This window comes from Protobothrops mucrosquamatus, unplaced genomic scaffold (assembly GCF_001527695.2).
Source record: "Protobothrops mucrosquamatus isolate PMUCROS unplaced genomic scaffold, P.Mucros_1.0 scaffold254, whole genome shotgun sequence".
NCBI classification, from domain to species: Eukaryota; Metazoa; Chordata; class Lepidosauria; order Squamata; family Viperidae; genus Protobothrops; species Protobothrops mucrosquamatus.
In genome coordinates, this window is record NW_015386602.1 from 125,062 (window position 1) to 143,036 (window position 17,975).

The 17,975-nt window shown below is 39.4% G+C and overlaps 2 protein-coding genes across 5 annotated transcripts in view; one reads left to right on the plus strand and one right to left on the minus strand.

Moving 5' to 3' along the window:
* Positions 1-1,306: 1,306 nt before the first annotated feature.
* Positions 1,307-12,990, minus strand: NMRK1 (nicotinamide riboside kinase 1). Of its 4 annotated transcripts, none has more exons than XR_001548846.2 (10): positions 12,921-12,990; positions 8,167-8,209; positions 7,449-7,539; positions 6,757-6,805; positions 4,746-4,914; positions 4,597-4,668; positions 2,961-3,067; positions 2,468-2,546; positions 2,234-2,374; positions 1,307-1,561 (listed from the first exon to the last, which is right to left on the minus strand). XR_001548846.2 is itself a non-coding variant. In XM_015814467.1 (9 exons), the coding sequence occupies exons 2-9, from the start codon at positions 8,193-8,195 to the stop codon at positions 1,558-1,560; spliced, it is 600 nt and encodes a 199-aa protein (XP_015669953.1). In that variant the 5' UTR covers positions 8,196-8,209; positions 12,786-12,847; the 3' UTR covers positions 1,307-1,557. The 4 variants fall into 4 exon arrangements, 1 of the variants encoding a protein (XP_015669953.1); XR_001548845.1 differs by lacking the exon at positions 12,921-12,990 and adding an exon at positions 12,786-12,847; XM_015814467.1 differs by lacking the exons at positions 2,234-2,374; positions 12,921-12,990 and adding an exon at positions 12,786-12,847.
* A 389-nt stretch (positions 12,991-13,379) lies between these two features.
* The window catches only part of OSTF1 (osteoclast stimulating factor 1), a 29,513-nt gene continuing 24,917 nt past the window's right edge, over positions 13,380-17,975 (plus strand). Inside the window, exon 1 of the mRNA XM_015814468.1 lies at positions 13,380-13,624. Within this exon, the coding sequence (XP_015669954.1) occupies positions 13,591-13,624 (34 nt within the window). The 5' untranslated portion in view covers positions 13,380-13,590. The remainder of the gene's footprint in view (positions 13,625-17,975) is intronic.

The window sequence follows — 17,975 nt, forward strand, 5'->3', positions numbered from 1 at the left end:
CAATGCGCAAGCGCGTGACACGAGAAAAGAGGGCGACCCGCCAGGCATGCGCATTTCGGCGCCGGCGCCTGGATTGAGATGATTAGAGATGAAGCAAACCTTTTGTTTCGTTCAGGAAACAAGCTGAATGAAGGCTGAAGCGATCCTGGCTAGAGACGTGCATCGTTTCCCGTTTGTGGCACGTGACTTCACAGCGTTTTGGTTCCGACCGGCGTTTTGCATCCTTTGTTCCTTAGCCAGAAACGAGAGGTTGGGGTTCTGCATTTCAAACTTCTACGTAACCGATAGGACTCTCACGTAAGCACGGATGCTGTTCACCATGAGCTCCCCACCCCATCCAGTGTTGAATATCTGCAAAGGTTCCTCTAACTGCGAATCTATTTCAAATCCCCATTAGGGACGCTTGATAAGAAGGATTACCATCCCTCTGGAAGAAAACAATAGGCTGAAATTTTCATGGTATACTTATGGAGAGGAACTCCATTTGAACATTTCACGATATGGGCTTGCTCAGAAATCTGCATGGGTCAAGTCACAGGAAAACTTCTTAAATTCAGGAGCGAATTTAGTACTTAAGGATGTATTAGTAAATGGTCCTTTTTGGTTTCTTCCCAAAACGTGAGTTGAAATGACAAGTTTCCATTTTTTTTTCCTCTTAGAAAAGCAACAACAAAAAATAAGCAATAATACCAAGGACATATTAGAAAATATTAGCCCAAAGTATTTTTCTTGAGATCGCAATATATTCTGTAACTTAGTGAGAAAATTAGATTTCTTAATAATGTGCATAATGGTAATGATAATAAGATAAAGACAATACTGATGAAGTAATAATGTTAGAGCTACCATGTTATAGATTTCCCTACAGGACCCTTTTTTATATATACTTCTGTTTCAAATGATTTTAAATACTTTTTATATATAAAACTTTTAATGGTCAATTATTTTCATTAAGATAGGCACTTTGGCACTTGCTTAAAACAGTAATCCAGGGGTGTCAAACTCACGTCATGTGATGTATCGTGACTTTTTTGCCATTGCCGGCAGTGGGGTGTGTGCAGTTTCGCTATGATGCAGTTTGACACCCCTGCAGTAACCCATTTTTCAAGCATGGTTCTCAGTCTTTTATGTATAAAATAGAAAGCTTTATTAAATTTCAAAAAATACAAACTAATATATAGGGAAAGAAGGGAAGGGATAAAAGGGAAAAGTTAACAAGTGACCAAAAAAACCCCCATAAAACAAATATATATAAAAAGTGTCAACCAACTTTTTTCAGTACAATTATAAAATGCAACAACCTCTAAGTTTTTGACAATATTTATTAAGAAGAAAGGGAGTTAGAAGAATTGCAACAACTGAATTGGTACCAAACCACAACCAATATATCCCATAGTACAGAAGAGCTGAGTTTTCTTCATTTAATTTTTACTGCTTTTCTGTCAACTGGCAAGGAGGTGTGGGATGTTCTTCAGTGATTCATGAAGGAAGTTAAGTGGTTGTTATGAAACTATCCAGGCTGGGAACCCTATTTATGCATGCATAACAATGCCTTGCTCACCTATAGAAAAAAGAACAAAGCCTACATTAGTTCATAGATGTGCTGTATCTTTTCCTAGTCAATAATCTGTTTCCAATGTTAATATAGCCTTAAATTATTCCTTTTTATTTTAGAATGAACTATGAAAAATGAACTGTAGTATTTGTCATAGTACTTCTTTGCTTTCCCAAAAGCCTCCAATATAAGGCTTCATTGTTACATGCCTAAAGTAGAAATTGATTCAAAGGGATTTATTTTATGTAGCAATTGCGAATTTAATAAACCCTATTTTGGTGTAACTTGTTAATCAAATATGTGCACATAACATTTTGGAAACTGTAATTTTGCAAAAACGATGCAATCATTTTCCCTATAAGTAACATAAAAAAACTTATGATTAAATTTGAATGCCCACTTAAGTTTTAGCTGTAAAAGGAAAAATTAAGTGTTCTGGGAGGATCTCAATAAACCTGGGTTTATTGCAAGAGGCATTTTTTGTAACACTTCTGTGAAGATATGTTTCCTAATACTGACGGACTTTCTCCAGCAAGTTTACTAATACTGACCTATATGCAACACTTGCAGATTACTGGAGATATTATTACTCGAATGACCCAATTTTCTGGATATTGGAATTTTTAAAAAAGATGAACATTTAATAGCCATCAATTGCTGTTCACAGTCTGCCAGTACCTGCAGCAGGATTTATTGGAGAGGGATGGTCTTAGATCACACAACGAAATAATAGCTGTCCAAGGATACGAAGAGTTGAACCTGTACTTCTGTGGGACCAGCTTATGTTTGTCAAGAGGCTTTCAACAGATTTCACATATACTGGGAAACACACATGTAGAAATCTAATGATGCATACGGCATTATCTGCAGTTTACTTAATGCAAATGATCTTAACTCAGGCAAACTACTTACTTCTCTTCCAATGCCTCCATTGTATCATTATATATCCTTGAACAGAGGTCTTCCTGTGATTTTGTCCCATCCAAGTAAACTGCAAAAGGTAGAATACAAATGCAAATTACTTTAGCAGAGGAAAAGTCAGTGTCGCTTTATTGCTGAGAAGGGTGGCTTATACATTTAATAAATAATAAAAATATATAAATATAAGCTGTCCACTAGCACAGTTCATACAGAGAGATATAACTTAAGGTCCCATGCAATCCAAAAAACTAACAGTGAACACTAACAGTGTGAGCTTATAAATATCTAGTAGTTTAAGAAAACATTTGGGAACTAGGAACCCACTTATCACATTCATAGCTGTTCACCTTTCACATAAATGCAAAGAAATATTGAGCAATTTTTTTAAAAAAAATATAGGAACTATATATTTATAAATATGGCTATGCAATATTTATGCAAATATCACAGACACTTGGGAGAACTATAAGAAAGTTAATTGTACCAATGCTCATTCCATTTTCTTCCATTTCTCTCCTGTGTTTCTGATACATGGGCCACACATGTCCATCAAAGTAACCAGGTGGGTCTGGTGGACTGTATATTCTGTTGCTACATTAAACAAACAAACAAATGAACAAAAACCAAAGTAGTTCTTATTAGTTTGGTAATCTTCAAATGGTTTCTTTTTTCTGTATTTCACTCCTAGATTTTATAATCCAGCATTTGATATTGTTCAGTACTACTACTTTTAAGCCATTTTCATAATTTTTGTCACAGTCCCTCAAGCATTAACATAATGTTTCTAAGTTTTGATTCTTTAAAGCTTTGTAGCTCTAGGGAAATAGTTGAGCACTTACAACTTTTTGAATATAGCTGAACTACAAGTCCTTATAAGCCCCAACTATCATTAATTCTACCATTCTACGATCAAGAACACAGGAAGGATCACAAATTAACCACCTTCAAATTAAATCTTTATTACAGCCATAAGACCAGCAGCATCTACATCCTGTGTTCAGAGATAATCTTCATAATGATGTGCCTCTAGCTGTACTAGCAAATAACAATATTGTCATAAGGAAAGATCAGTCATGCTGATCTAAGTAGATTCCATTGTGTCTTAGATTCTATTACAGATCTGTGCAAAAGACCTACTGCTTCCTGAAGCTCTGAGACAAGATTGATTTCCTTCAATGAAGATGATGCTGGGAATGGTCACCCTATTTTTTTTGCAATTGACAAAAACATCCTGTCCGCCCTGTCTCAGCTTGCACCTCTAAGTAAAAACGATCCTTGGCTCCATTTGTTGCAAAAGGTAACAGTTGTATTAGAAGTCAAGTGAACTGCAGTAAAGCAAAGCCAGAACTGAAATTCGTGGGCCAAATCCCCAAGTGTAATTTCCCCCTCTTAGGCATTTCCCGCTCCTGCCCCCCCCTCTCCCATCGTCCAATCAGTTTCAAAGAATATGTTCTTGAAATGGTCACTCTGGGTATAGGCTGGTTTGCAGCTGCATTCTTCTCCCAGGGGAGCAACCTTGAAACGTGACTCAGAAGCAAACTTACTTCCATTACTTTCACTCCCCCCCCCCCGCCTATGGATCAAGTGAACACCCATCCATGGGATGCAGGCAGCACATGAAACCACGCCCCCTTCAGTCCGCAGGAAAACCTCTCTCCATGGAACCAGTTCCTAGTGCCCAGAAGGTTGGGGTCTGCTGCCCTAAGCATTCCCCCTCCCTTTCACCCTCCCCCCAGGACCCATGGCAGACTGGCACCCAGCGACAGCAGTAGCGCAGGGGTGAGGTGGCCGTTCTGATACATTCTTCTGCTATGAAGGAAAGCTTTCTCTTTCAGAAAAAAAAGTAGAGACAATCACTCCCTTTATCTTTCTGAATGAAGGTCAAGTAGCAGTCAATTCCCCTTTCCAAACACCAGTTCCAAATGCCGCCTGACCAAAGGGAAATCTGGTCCATGGGCTGAATATAGTCCTCCCAACACAGAGACAGCCTAAAAGTGGAGCTTATTTTGAAGTATGTCTTAAGAAGAGAAAGCTTGAGGTGCAACTTTACAGAGAAAGGAGAAACAGTGGATAAAGGGGAAAAAAAGTTATATTATGCATTGCTTTTAGGTATACCGTACCTTCTTCGCCTTTTACACTCTTCATAAGGAATTGTTAAGAAATATTTTTTATCCCATATATCACTAAGGGGCCTGCAAGAGTAAAACGACAAGTAAGGCATGCTGGTTTGCCATACTGCAGTTCTTGTAAATGTTAAACAACTGCTTACTTGTAGTTAAACAGAAGGAAACCTTCAATAATTAAGACCCGAAAATCTTTTGCTCCTGTCTGATCATCATGTGTATTATTGGGTGATCTTGGTAATGCAGAGTCTTCTGGTTTTGTCATCCAAGAACGTATGCTTGCCACCATTGTCTCCATGTACAAGGCATCAAGTACTAAAAGACATACTTAAATCTTAAAATGTAAGGCAGCATTCCCAGTCTGCACTCATTCTGTTCATGAGACACTCAAGAGCCAAAGCTTGAAGTATATACTGAACAGAATGGGAGAGTTAGGACTTACTTTAAATGGTAGAAGATTTTGTTATTTTGAGCATTCAGCACTATCTGAGAAAATGCAAAGCGTGTTTACTGTTGATTAATCAGGACTGGAAGCAGGAAGGTTTACAAAGTGATAGCAAGGTATAGGAGCAACAAATCCAGTTATTTCATTATAGTTCACAAATCTGTGAAATTCTATGCAAATAGCAGAAAAACGGGGTGTAATGCTTTAAGGACAAATTAAAAGAAACAGCAGATTAATAATTTCCAAACAATAGCAAGAAAAAAACCCAATTGTTTCAGTTTCTCATATATAGTTTGGATTATACTAAGTTTTAAATCTTTATCATTTAGTATATAAAATGAAATAGTACATCCTTCTTTAAGCAAAATGAATTAAAATAATTATATGAATTCTTTTAAGGCAGCAGAATGTCATGCTTAAAACAGTTGATTACATTTAATTATTCAAAGCTATATGAAGGAAGTAAACTAACACATTTATTTATATAATCAGAATATATTACTGGGGGTTCCCTACCTTTAAAAATGGTAAAAAAAAATGAATTTGGAAAGTCTGTATAAGTTTCTCTGCATGGCAAAAGTGTAGAATCAAGGCATTTTTCTAATGAAAATGTTTGAGGTCAACTGGGGCAAATGTCTGTTGAATTCATTCACTTATGCTATCTCTAAAGTACTTACTGTATTTTAATGATTAACTGCTTTCCATTTAAGTGCTTAATGAAAAATATTTATATCCCAAAAATAAACTGAATTTTGTAGGCACTCACGTCCTTTTCAAGAACAGAGAGCTTTAAGAGAATCCTAAAGCTTTTACATAAAATATTTTTATCCTAGAGAGAGATTCATTCTTCTGTCTTTTCCTTTCTCATATCTATTTCTTTCTGCTAGTTTAGATATATAAAGAGGTGATAATGTGATTCATCTCATTCATATGCGATGACTTCTACAATTTCCAAAAGCTGATTATGCTTTCCTAAGCCAATTTAATTTATGGTGAATTCTTATTAGGCTGCAATTCACAAATTTAATAATTGCCTGCATTGCACAACAATCAGCACTGTCTGAATCTGAACAAGTTGATCACGTACACATTTGTTGCCAAGTATCTTATATTAATAGCTTTTAAACCAGGTACTTGATTTTGTAAGCAGAAGCAGTACATTTGCATTTCAAGAACAGGCCATTTCCATTACAGAACAAGCTTTTATAAGTAGTTAAACAAAGCAAAATGCAGATTTCCTCTGAGCACTTGACTGCTGATACAGTACATCTAGGAAAGGGAGAACCAGAATGAGCAGAGAAGACCTTCACTGGCTAGGAACAAAAAGGTCCTTTCTTCTCATTTATAAATAGGATGTCTTTGTGCTATGGTACAAAGATTAAGACAATTGAAATATCTGTTGAAAATTGTTTTTTTCCAGTACTATAGCATTTAATTTATTTTAATGTTAACAGATACATGTGTACAATTTATAGGCCACTCAACTCTGATAACTCTAAGTAACTTACAGTTAACTAGTAAGAGCAATACAATAAACAGAACAGAAATTATAACTGGCCCAAGAAGCCAATCCAAAAGTGGCCCAACCATTATCCTGCCCGGAAAGTTGGGAGAATAGCAGGGCCTTTAATAGCTTTTTGAATGCCATCAGAGTGGGAGCCATTCAGATCTCTGTTTTGAGCTTTCAAAATATCAAAAAACAGAATATTTACCATCATACTGCAGAAATCCACGATCATCTCTGGCCACTTCAGATTCAGGCTAAAGAAATCCCAAACATATTATGGAGAGTATGGTAGAAACCCACAGGATAAGTGGCTGAAAAACTTAACACGGGGAGGCAATTTATAGCTAAAGTTAACAATATTGCCCCTATCATTCTGTACCAAGTGAATTCATTTCCTGCGTATTAATAAAACAAAAAAACAAAATGGCACCCCCACACAAACCATATTCTTTCATTTAAAAACTGATATTTGCCAAGTTCATTTGATATTTACGATGTCAAAAACAATAAAAAAAAAATCAAAGATTGAAATGCTAGGCAAACCATACAGCCAAACAAATGATGGAGAATGGAAAAGCCAGCAGTAAAAAACACAAGTTACAATCATATGACGTCTTGCTTAATGACTCCATGGATTAGTGATGGGAGTTACCGGTCCCAATTGTGGTCATTAAGCAAGAACTACATGTAAAGTTGCTGAGACTAAGAAACTATTGGATTGAGAACTTTGATCACACCTGGTGAGTCATATTAACTTCTGATGTTCATCAGCGCACAGACTTAACTGTAGGGCAGAGGGAAGCTTTGTGGGCACTGGAATAAAAAAAAACTTAAATCCACTTCTGCAATGGAACAAAATATTCACTCAAACTGTAAAGTTTTTCTTAAGCTTGTTACCTTAAAAAAGTTATCTTGGGAAATTATAGTACAACTGGGAAGCAGTTTCTTCAGCTTTCTCGCCAGAGTTGTTTTGCCTCCATTTGTTACGCTGAATTGGAAATGGGGAAAAAAGGGTGTTGAGAAGAACAAACCGTACAATAGATAGCACTATTAATAGCTTTGTTTACTCTGCAATTGCTTTGCATCCGATCAAATGTAATTATTTTTTTAGCTTAAGTAGCCAGAAGGTTATTTATTATAGTTGCATAAGGGATTTCCCTGTCAATTATCTTCTACAGAATAAATGCACAATGATTACTCAGTGTTTTGCCTTTTTTTCTTCCTGAGAGCAGGGCTCTTAAAAGTATTTGTGTGGTTGCAACAGCAAAAATATTAGGACTAGAATTGCAACAGCAGTGAAAGCCACAAGTTCATATACATTGAATATTTTCACAATACAATATAGGTATAGATTTAGACATTCAGTAAATTTATTATTACATAATCATAAAGTGCCATAACTTTTAAAGGTATTTTATTGGTTTTAATTGTATGCCAATCATAGCCAGTGCTGAATAGTCTTTACAAATGTAAATTATAAATAAAAATTATAAATAAAATAAAATGAAAAGAATCCACACTGAACAAGTGGTTGTTAAACAAGGGCCACCTGTATTTAGAGATTTGGATGCATAAAATAAGAAAAGAGGATTTTAAATTCCCGTTTCATACTTACCCTCCAAGTCCAATGACCAATGTTTTCATTGTTCCTTTACAATCTAAACATTAAATTGAAAGGATAAAATTAAGAGCATGTTCATTAGCTGTTTTTCTTAACTTATGGAACTTTTACATATTTTTTGAAATTGTACTAGGTCAGTGAGGGACTCTGTAAAAGTAGACTAGACTGGCCGCTTTTTGAAAACCACATAACAAGTTTAAAAACCCACGTAGCTTAACAGTGACAACAATCAATCAAACCACAGTCGAAATATAAAGTAAAAGAACTATAAAAGGGAGGGTTGGACGTAAATGCAGTCATCATCTTTGCCACACCCCTATGATTCGGTGACCATGAAAGAATATAAAGTGTATTTAGGAGGTTGTTGAGTTCTAATCCCACTTTAGACGTGAAAGCTCTTTGGGCCAATCTCTCAGCCTAACCCACCTCACAGAGTTGTTATGGGGAAAACAGGAGGAGGAAAGAGTATTCTGTGTGTTCACCACCCTAAGTTACTTATAAAGCAATAAAGGTGGCATTAAATCTACTAAAGCTAAATAATAACAAAAGAAATATGTGTCATTTAATGAGAATCATTTGCCTATCCAGGGTCCTGGAAGAGTTAATACTTTTTCAAGCCAAACATACAGGATCTTTTCTCCTGATGCTTGGTTTCTAATCTCTTGATCATTTTATGGCTTTTACTGCCTCCTCCAGATTCTTTGAATCCTTCATGAGATGTGGCACACAGAAAAATACAGTGTTCTGTACATGGCACAGGGCCTGATTACTTGAGGGTTCATCTATCTTCCATGGTTATCTGCCCAGCCAGTTTGATCCAGTATGTGGACATTCTCTTGGTTCCTTCAGTTAATCTCAGGAAGTGTGTCTGCTATAGCACTTCCTCTTTTGAATGAGGTTCTACCTGAGACCTGGATATCCCCCCCCCCATATCATCTAAATTACCAAGTCAGTAGTAATCACAGGATTACATTTTTAATAAATGATATTACACGACCAATCCAAAACAAGTTAAATTATTCCTGGGATTTGGACACTATTCTTCTATTGATATGGCATAAAGTTGCATTGGATTTTTTAATATTTATGTCACACTGCAGAGGCATAGTCAACTTGTCAACTTCATCTACAATTCCAAAGTTCTTTCCAGAGTATCAAACCAGGTATCCTCCTTTTTATAGCTATATCATTCAAAACACCTTTTTGGAATGGAATCTGAAGCCCTAATGCACATGAACACAAAATAAGCTGTTTAGTTAAAGGGAAACATTTCACAATGTTTTATTTCAGGTTTTAGTGCTGTTACAAAATAGGCAAAACCTATGATTACAAATACTAATAACTATGAAGGCATCTGGATTATATGTTGTTAATTAACTATTATCCTGCAATTGCTTCCAAGTCTTTTATCAGTTACATAAGGGTGAAGGCTTTCAACTCTTTGGGAGTTTCAAAACAGTAGAACACAGCTCCAAATTAAAATCTAAAGCAATGTTACATAAACAGAAAAGATGCATGAATAACATTCCACAGTATCATCTACTGAACACAAAGTATTTATTCCAATCTTCACTGAACCTGGCAAAAATAAGTTTATATTTACATCAAAATGCCTGTCAGTAAAACACAGCTCTATTCAAATTACACCCTTTGTAAATAAAAGCTCTGTGGTGGTTGAATAAGACTACAGTTCCTAATAAAACGTAAACAGAACAAGAAATAAAGTTGCAGTCAGGATGTGTAATGGCTTTCACAAAGTTAGCAAAGGAGACTCCTTATTTCCTTATTTATTAATTGAGGGAGACTAGATTGGAAGAAGATGTTCATGATTTTTAAATTGGAGGAAGAAAACTGCTAAGCTGGTGACACTATTTTGAAAGATGAAAATGCAAATGATCTACTAACATTAATGAAAGGCAAAGAGCCAAGTGAAGAAAAACTGTTTTAAGATTCGAATGATCTTATTAGCTCTAATAGTGAAAGTCAAAGAGTTAAGTGAAGAAAACGAACCTAAGATTAAATATAAAGACAGCTAAATTAATGGCAGCAGATAAACAACCAGCCTCAGACTTGCCAAAGAACATACTGAAGTAATGGATAGCTCCCGTTTTGTAGGATTGAACATAAACAAAAATGGGACCAAGAATTACACCACGGACCAGGACTTGGTAGGATAGCAGCAAAAGGTTTGGAAGAAATCAGCTATTGTGACACGATACCTGAAAAGCTCAGCCTCATTCAGCCAATGATTTTCCCAATGATGTACTACAGCAGGGGTAGTCAATCTTGGCTCTTTTATGACTCGTGGACTTCAACTCCCAGAATTCCTAAGCCAGCACAGCTGGCTCAGGAATTCTGGGAGTTGAAGTCCACGAGTCATAAAAGAGCCAAGGTTGACTACCCCTGTACTACAGTATGAAAACTGGACTTGGAGGAGGATGGAATTAATAGTATAGTTGCTTCTAAAATCTGGCATTGGAGAAGAATTGTGAAAATAAAATGGACAACCCATTGGATCATGAAATAAATACAGAGTTCTGACTAGAGGCACAAATGACCAAAGACAAGGTGGTCCTTGATGTATGATCATTTGCTTAATTTTGGGTCGTATTAATGGCAGCCTTAGAAAGGCCGGAAAGCATTTGGAAAGGGTGCTTTGCAGCCTAATAAACCACTTCCAATCATCTCAAAAATCACATTTACACACCACAGTCAGATGATTGCAATCTGGGTGCATTGCAACCTGTTTGCACTTAACAACCAATTGCCAAGCACCCCAATCTGCTCTGCCAGCTTCCCTAGAAAATCAATGGGGAAGCCAACTGGGAAAATTGCAAGCTGATGCCACCTGCAAAGAGAATTTCCTCTGATCTCTGGGAGCTGAAATCCTTTGGCAGGCAGGAAGCCGAAATTGAAACAGGATATGGAGAATGGAGATACAGCACAGTAAGGTAATGCAGGGTGCTTTGGGGATGGGAAGCCCCAGGAAGGCCAGGTGAAGGTTATGCATGACTGTCTGTCCATTCAGGCTGAAAATCTTGCTTGGATTTCAGCAGGAAGAATTTCAGCTTCTGAGAGAAGCACCTGCATGTGGTCTTTGCTGGCCTCCCCACCTTTAAGGCACCCAATACGTCTTACCTTTATCTATCTTACTTTCTACATACAGTGTCCCCTTGGCAACCATAAGATTAACCACAATTGGATGTGCAGGGATTGCACTCGTTGAGCGAAGCAGTCACATGATATCCTGCTTGATTACTGGATTGTTCAACTACCAAGATTCCAGTTCAATTGTGATTGTAAGTCAAGGACTACCTATATTTGAGACACATCATGTGAAGACTTAGTTCTGTGGAAAGTCTATAACACTAGGAAAGGTTGGAAAAAAGAGAAGATCACGAGCAAGAAGGTGACTGGAATTTAGTGACAATGGGTGTAGTATTGAGCAATCTAAAGTACCACGTTGAGATCAGAACATCTGGAACAAATCGATAGGGTCACCAAAAGTTAACACTGAACTTAATGGCACATAATTAATGAGTTACCTGGAACAAATGCAGTGTGAATTTATCCTGTGTATGTTCTTATTTACTATATACCGTATATACATATACATATACATATACATATATATACATATACATATATATGTAGGTCTTTGGTTATTCGGGTTTTCTCCCGTGTAGAATTGGAAGTGTCTTGGCGACGTTTCGACGAAGTCACATTCGTCATCTTCAGGCTGGTGTTTTCAGCTTCGTGCTTCCAGCTGAAAACACCAGCCTGAAGATGACGAATGTGACTTCGTCGAAACATCGCCAAGACACTTCCAATTCTACACGGGAGAAAACCCGAATAACCAAAGACCTACATACAAACACCCGCGAAAACCTCAGAAAACATACATATATATACATATACATACACACACACACACACACACACACACACATATATATATTTCATTTCCAGAATCTTACAGATTTCCATTATAACTACAAAGGGGAAAAAATGGAATAAGTACAACTGGTTTTTGATGGATGATGTTAAAACTCTATTGTACAGAAATATAATTTCATCAATAGTATTTTTACCCCCTACAGCAGTCCCTCGGATTTCTACAGTTCTCCGTTATGCTTGTAACCTTCCTATCCTTCCCCTAAGGCAGGGGTCTTCAAACTTGGCCCTTTATGACTTGTGGACTTCAACTCCCAGAATTCCTCAGCCAGCGTGCACGCTGGCTGAGGAATTCTGGGAGTTGAAGTCCACAAGTCATAAAAGGGCCAAGTTTGAAGACCCCTGCCCTAAGGTGAGAATTTTAAAGCAACCACAGAAGAACAACCGTTAAGGAAGACCGACAGCACAGCACTCCAGGAAAGAAAGACAGGATGCGCACAATCGAATTCAAAACACTCGCATTATTATGGCGGCAAGTATTGCCCAAGAGTGTCCAGTCTTGCAATCACACACTTAAAAGAGTTTGCAATCGCGCACTGCAGAGAACAAGGTCAGATGTTCGTTTTTAGGAAAGTTTAATTGTGCAAGGGCTTCTGTTCAGAGGTCCTGTGCAGAAGCAAAAGCAGGCCCTTTGAAGCAAGGTAACAACGCAAACTCACATTTCTCCTCTTCTGAGCAAAGCGCCTGACCCACTCCTGCAAGAAAGCAAAGCGGAGCCCGCATTCAGAACGCAAAACAGAGGCGGCCCGCCTCCGAGCCCCTCCCTCTTCTATCGCCCTATTAGAAGCCGCTACCTCCGTAAACACAGAACGGGGTGGAAACGGGCAGAGGCTACCCGTGCTTGTACACCAGTGTTTCTCAACCTTGACAATTTTAAGGCATGTGGACTTCAACTCCCAGAATTCCACAGCCAGCATTGCTGGCTGTGGAATTCTGGGAGTTGAAGTCCACATGCCTTAAAATTGTCAAGGTTGAGAAACACTGTATGTACACCAAGAAGGCGAGCAGGGAGGTCCCGCCGCTGCGCTCCAATTGGTCAACATTCGCAGCCTGTCCAAGGAGCCTTAGGAACTACCCCTCCCCTCCTGGAGCCGCGCTCTGTGATTCGTCGGCCTGTTATTGGCCCCTCCTTCCCACGCGGAACGCCCCTCCTGGGATGAGTCCCCCCCCCTCGCCTGGTCCCTTCGCTCTTCCTGCCCTGCGGCTCCTTGGCCTCTAGGGGGAGCCGGTCTGCGACCAGCCGCACTTCCTCATCGTTGCAAAAGCACCTTTCGTGCCCTCGCCGAGCGCTCAGCTGGGACGTCCGCCGACCGACCCTCCAGCTTCGTGGGTCGCTCTCGAGCCGCGCCGCTCCAGGAAACCCTTCGCGAGGAAAGGCTTACGGCGATCTGGAGGTGGCGAGCGAGCCGGCTCGGCGCTAGATCGGCCGTCGCGGAGGCTTTGCTTGCAACTTTGGACGCAGCGATGTCCAAGCCGCCGCCTAAGCCAGCTAAGCCAGGTAAGGCAGACGCTGGTCTCCCAAGCCGCGTCCTTTCTCTTCCTGGAAGCCGCCGTCTTGATGTTGTTGCTGCTGCCGTCCTCCCCTCTGATGGGAAGCGGGAGGATCGCGCTGGGAAAGGAGCGAGAGAAAGGGGGTCCTCCCTGACACGTGGATCGGCGGCTTGCTGCGTGCGGCTCTGCCAGGAGAGCCCCGCGGGACGTGGTGCATGTCGCGTCCTAAACTGAGATTTAACCCACCCACCCACCCGCCACCCCCACTGTAGCTCTGGCAGCCTTGAATCGGGCTGGCTGGCTGGCTGGCTGGCTGGCTTCCTCCTGCCCCTTCTCTCCTCGTTGCGATGCGCTGGAGATGGCGAGGGAAAAGGCTCGTTTGGAGAAGAGGAAGAGCTTCTCACTGGGTCGGGTGGGGCTGGGGCGGGAGGCTGTCACTGTCAAAAGTCAGGCCAGGAAGTTGAGCTGAGCCCGGCCAGGCTCCCGCCGGAGCCACCTGGGGGCGAGCGGCCGGCGGCTGCTCCGGGAGAGCGGAAGCTCAAGTAAAAACGGATCGATCGCTTGGCGAGTTTATTTGCAACCGCGGCTGCAATAAGAAAAGCGAGCCGGGCCGAGCTCTGCTGCACGAATGCCGTTGCGAAATCGGCAGCAACAGAAAAAAGACTTCCGCACCCTCGTCTGCAGGCGTGTCAGAGGGTTAGAAAGTGGCAGGTTTCGCCCGGATCAGGGAGGTGGGAAGAGAAAACAGACTGCTTAGCAAAAAAAAAAAAAGAAAGAAAAAGAAAGCGCCGGATGGGCATTAACATACCCGGCACATAAGCAAGCTCTCTTCATATGTAGGGTTTGTCTCAATCGCTTGCAAGACAAAACATGACATTTTCATTCGGGGGCGAAAAAAAGTTGGATAGCATAAAATCACGCCATAAAATTAATTGATTATGCCTTGCTGTGTTTTACAAGTCAGACTATTCCCTTCTATTGGACAGATCATTCATTTGCCCCAAAGGAAGGGTTCTGATTTGATGAAAGGATACTAAGCTGCTGGGATCTGTAGCACAGATATTTCCTGATCTGGAATAATACAGAATCCAACAGAACATTTTCCTGGTATAAGGGAATGTGTGAGAGAGGGAAGTTACAGACACGTTGAAATACTTCAAGACCTGAGGGTTTCTTTCTCCAAAGAGGTTGAATTGATTGTGGGGTGGGGGTCACTGTCGGATGGGACAAATGGAGCAGAGCAGGACCCCAAACTTTAAACTGTAGCAGCAATTCCCAAAGTGAAATTAGTTTGTTGTCAGGGATTGAAAGTGTCCAAAAGAAAAATGAAAGACTTCCAGAGCAGTGCAACGTTGAAAAAAATGTAGATTAATTCCTACAGCAGGAAGTCATGTAACGTTCGACCACATTACAAAATGTGGTACGTAACAGAGCTGTAACTTCTAAAATTATTCTAACCCAGCAAGTGCATATCATTTCTTAAATTTGAAGAATAAAATAAGCATCATATAGCTTTATAAAAATAGCACATCCTAAATAGATTTTGAGTCATCTTACCTTGGCACCAGTACTATAATAAAAAATTAAATACTCAACATCATCATTCTAGCCATTGTCTACCCACTGCAGGATGAAGGCCTCTTCTGCCAGTACGATCCTGAGCTTTCTTTTGCCAAATGGACCCACAATTCTTGCTGATGTGTTGATGCATCTTGTCTTAGGTCTCTCTCATGGATGCTTTTTATCAACTGGGATCCCTTCTATGACTGCCTTGGGCCACCTGCCATCATTTCTTCTTGCTATGTGACCGGCCCACTTCCATTTCAATTTTTACTCTCTAGAGGGCATCATATATTTTCGTTTGTTCTCTAATCCATGTGCAGGTCTTTCTATTTTGTCTTGTAATGCCAAGCCTGTCTCTTTCCATAGCTCTTTGCGCCACTGGTAGCTTTTGTATTGATTGTGAAGTTAGTGTCCATGTTTCACCAGCATATGTTAGAACAGGTAGCACCCACTGATTGAAAACTTTTCTCTTCAGGCATGGGGGAGGTTATTCTTGAAAATTACTCTTAACTTGCCAAATGCCTGCCAACCACATTTAACATGTTATTCAGTTTCCTTTTGGAGTACAATTAAGAATAATTCAGGCAGTAGTGAAAGATTCATGCCACATCAGCTGTGACTTCCCTCAAATCTTAATGTTTTCCTGAAAGACATCAGAAATTTATGGGGTGGGGAGAACTACCCATAAGCAGTCTGGTATAAAAGTCCTGTTCCATATTTTAGCCAACTATAGCTTTTAGACTGTAACAAGGCATAAAAGAAAACCTCAGATGATGGCAAAGCAACTTCACGAAATCAAGAACATTTTATGTGCTGTACACATAAACGTAGTATAATTTGTTTCTTCCTTGAGCAGTTTTGACGGCATTTCAGTATATATATTCAAAGAACAATCAGGAAGGGTTTTTAAGCAGCAGAGCCCTGATCTCAGTCAAAACATACCATTCAATTTTTTAAATGTATATAAATTTGAGGACCCTTTCCATGTGATCTATGTGTAACATTTACCAAGAATCCAAGTGCAGTTTAAAATTTTAAAAGGCATTGTTTTTGTCTCCTATTTTGTTACTTAACAAATCCATTGCCACATTTAAGTTGTTTTGCAGAATACTTACTTTCCATGTAACTCTTGTTTTTAAATTAAAGTAGTCAGAGTCTGTCTAGGGAAATATTGTGGCTAATTTAGAATAGTCCAGTAGTCTCAGAGCCATATCTTAGTAGCCTTACAACATTAACAAGTATTTTACCTAATCCACATAATCAAGGCAGTTTACAATAAAAGTGAACTGTGGAGGTGGGGGAATCAAAACAAGCAATTAATTAAAAAGCCACTGATGCAGCAACATCTATGGCAGCCTTGGAAACTGATGTCACATATTCTCTCATCCAAAATGGGACTTGGCAAATGAGCATAATACGTACTAGGAGCATGCAACTGAGGAATGCTGATACTAAACCTTGTCTCTAAAACGTTAGTCACCTTGAGCAATATTTTGTCAGAAAAGTGAGATAAATTATGAAAATGCTTGTTTAAATAATATTTTGTTGTTTTGCTACCTCAGAGTCAGTGGACTGGACTGGTCCCTGCCGGTTTTTGGAGGGTTTGGGGTTTTTTTTTTTTTTTTTTGCAAGATTTCAGAAGTAGCTTGCCCTTGCTTCTTTCTAGGGCTGAGAGAGAGTGACTGGCCCAAGGTCACCCAGCCTGGCTCTATGACTGAGGAGAGATGGGAATTCATAGTCTTCTAGTTTCTAGTATATGCCTTAGTCTCACTTAGTATCACTTACGTTTCTCTGAGTGGATCCCACAAACCCACTTCAAAGTTAGTTTCAGATCAGTTTCAAGATTCAGACTGTGAACATGACTAAAATAACTATTATTTCTGCTTCATCTGTGCTGACTAAGTTCATTTCTGTAAAACATAAAGATCTATTTTCAGCCACGGCATTCTGCCCAGTTAAAGAGATTTTTGTTAACACAACACAGACTGATACAGTAGGGTAGGGTATAGTCCAGGGGTAGGCAACCTTGGCTCTTTTATGACTCGTGGACTTCAACTCCCAGAATTCCTGAGCCAGGAATTGAGTTGAAGTCCACGAGTCATAAAAGAGCCAAGGTTGCCTACCCCTGGTATAGACAAACAACCAACATTGTATCTGTGCAGTGTACTAGTGATGTGGTCATTTGCTATACAATGAATGCATCTCATACAGGTAGTCCTTGACTTACCATAGTTTGTTTAGTTACCATTCAAAGTTACAACAGCAATGAAAAAAGGGACGTATAACAATTTTTCACACTTATGACCATTTGCAGCATCTCCATGGTCACGTGATCAAAATTCAGACACTTGGCAACCGACTCATATTTATGACAGTTGTGCTGTCCTGAGGTCATGTCATCACCTTTTGTGATCTTCTGACAAGTAAAGCCAATGGGGAAGCCGGATTCAGTTGACAACTGTGTTACTAACTTGTTACTAACTGCAGTGATTCACTTAACAGGTGTGGCAAGAAAAGTCATAAAATGGAACGAGACTCACTTAACAAATGTCTCACTTAACAACATAAATTTTGGGCTCAATTCGAAGACTATCGGTATTACTATAGCCCAGTTTAGCTATAGATGTTGATTCTGCCAACTGAGCATGGTATAACAACTACATTCTTCTTAAAAAGTTAATTCTATTAGATATCCTCCTTAGATAGAACTCTAAGAACGAAATGAAATCTAAGTTTCCATCCAGGAAGGAAGATCTTTCTAATACGGTTTATTGTGTACAATATTTTTTTTTTTT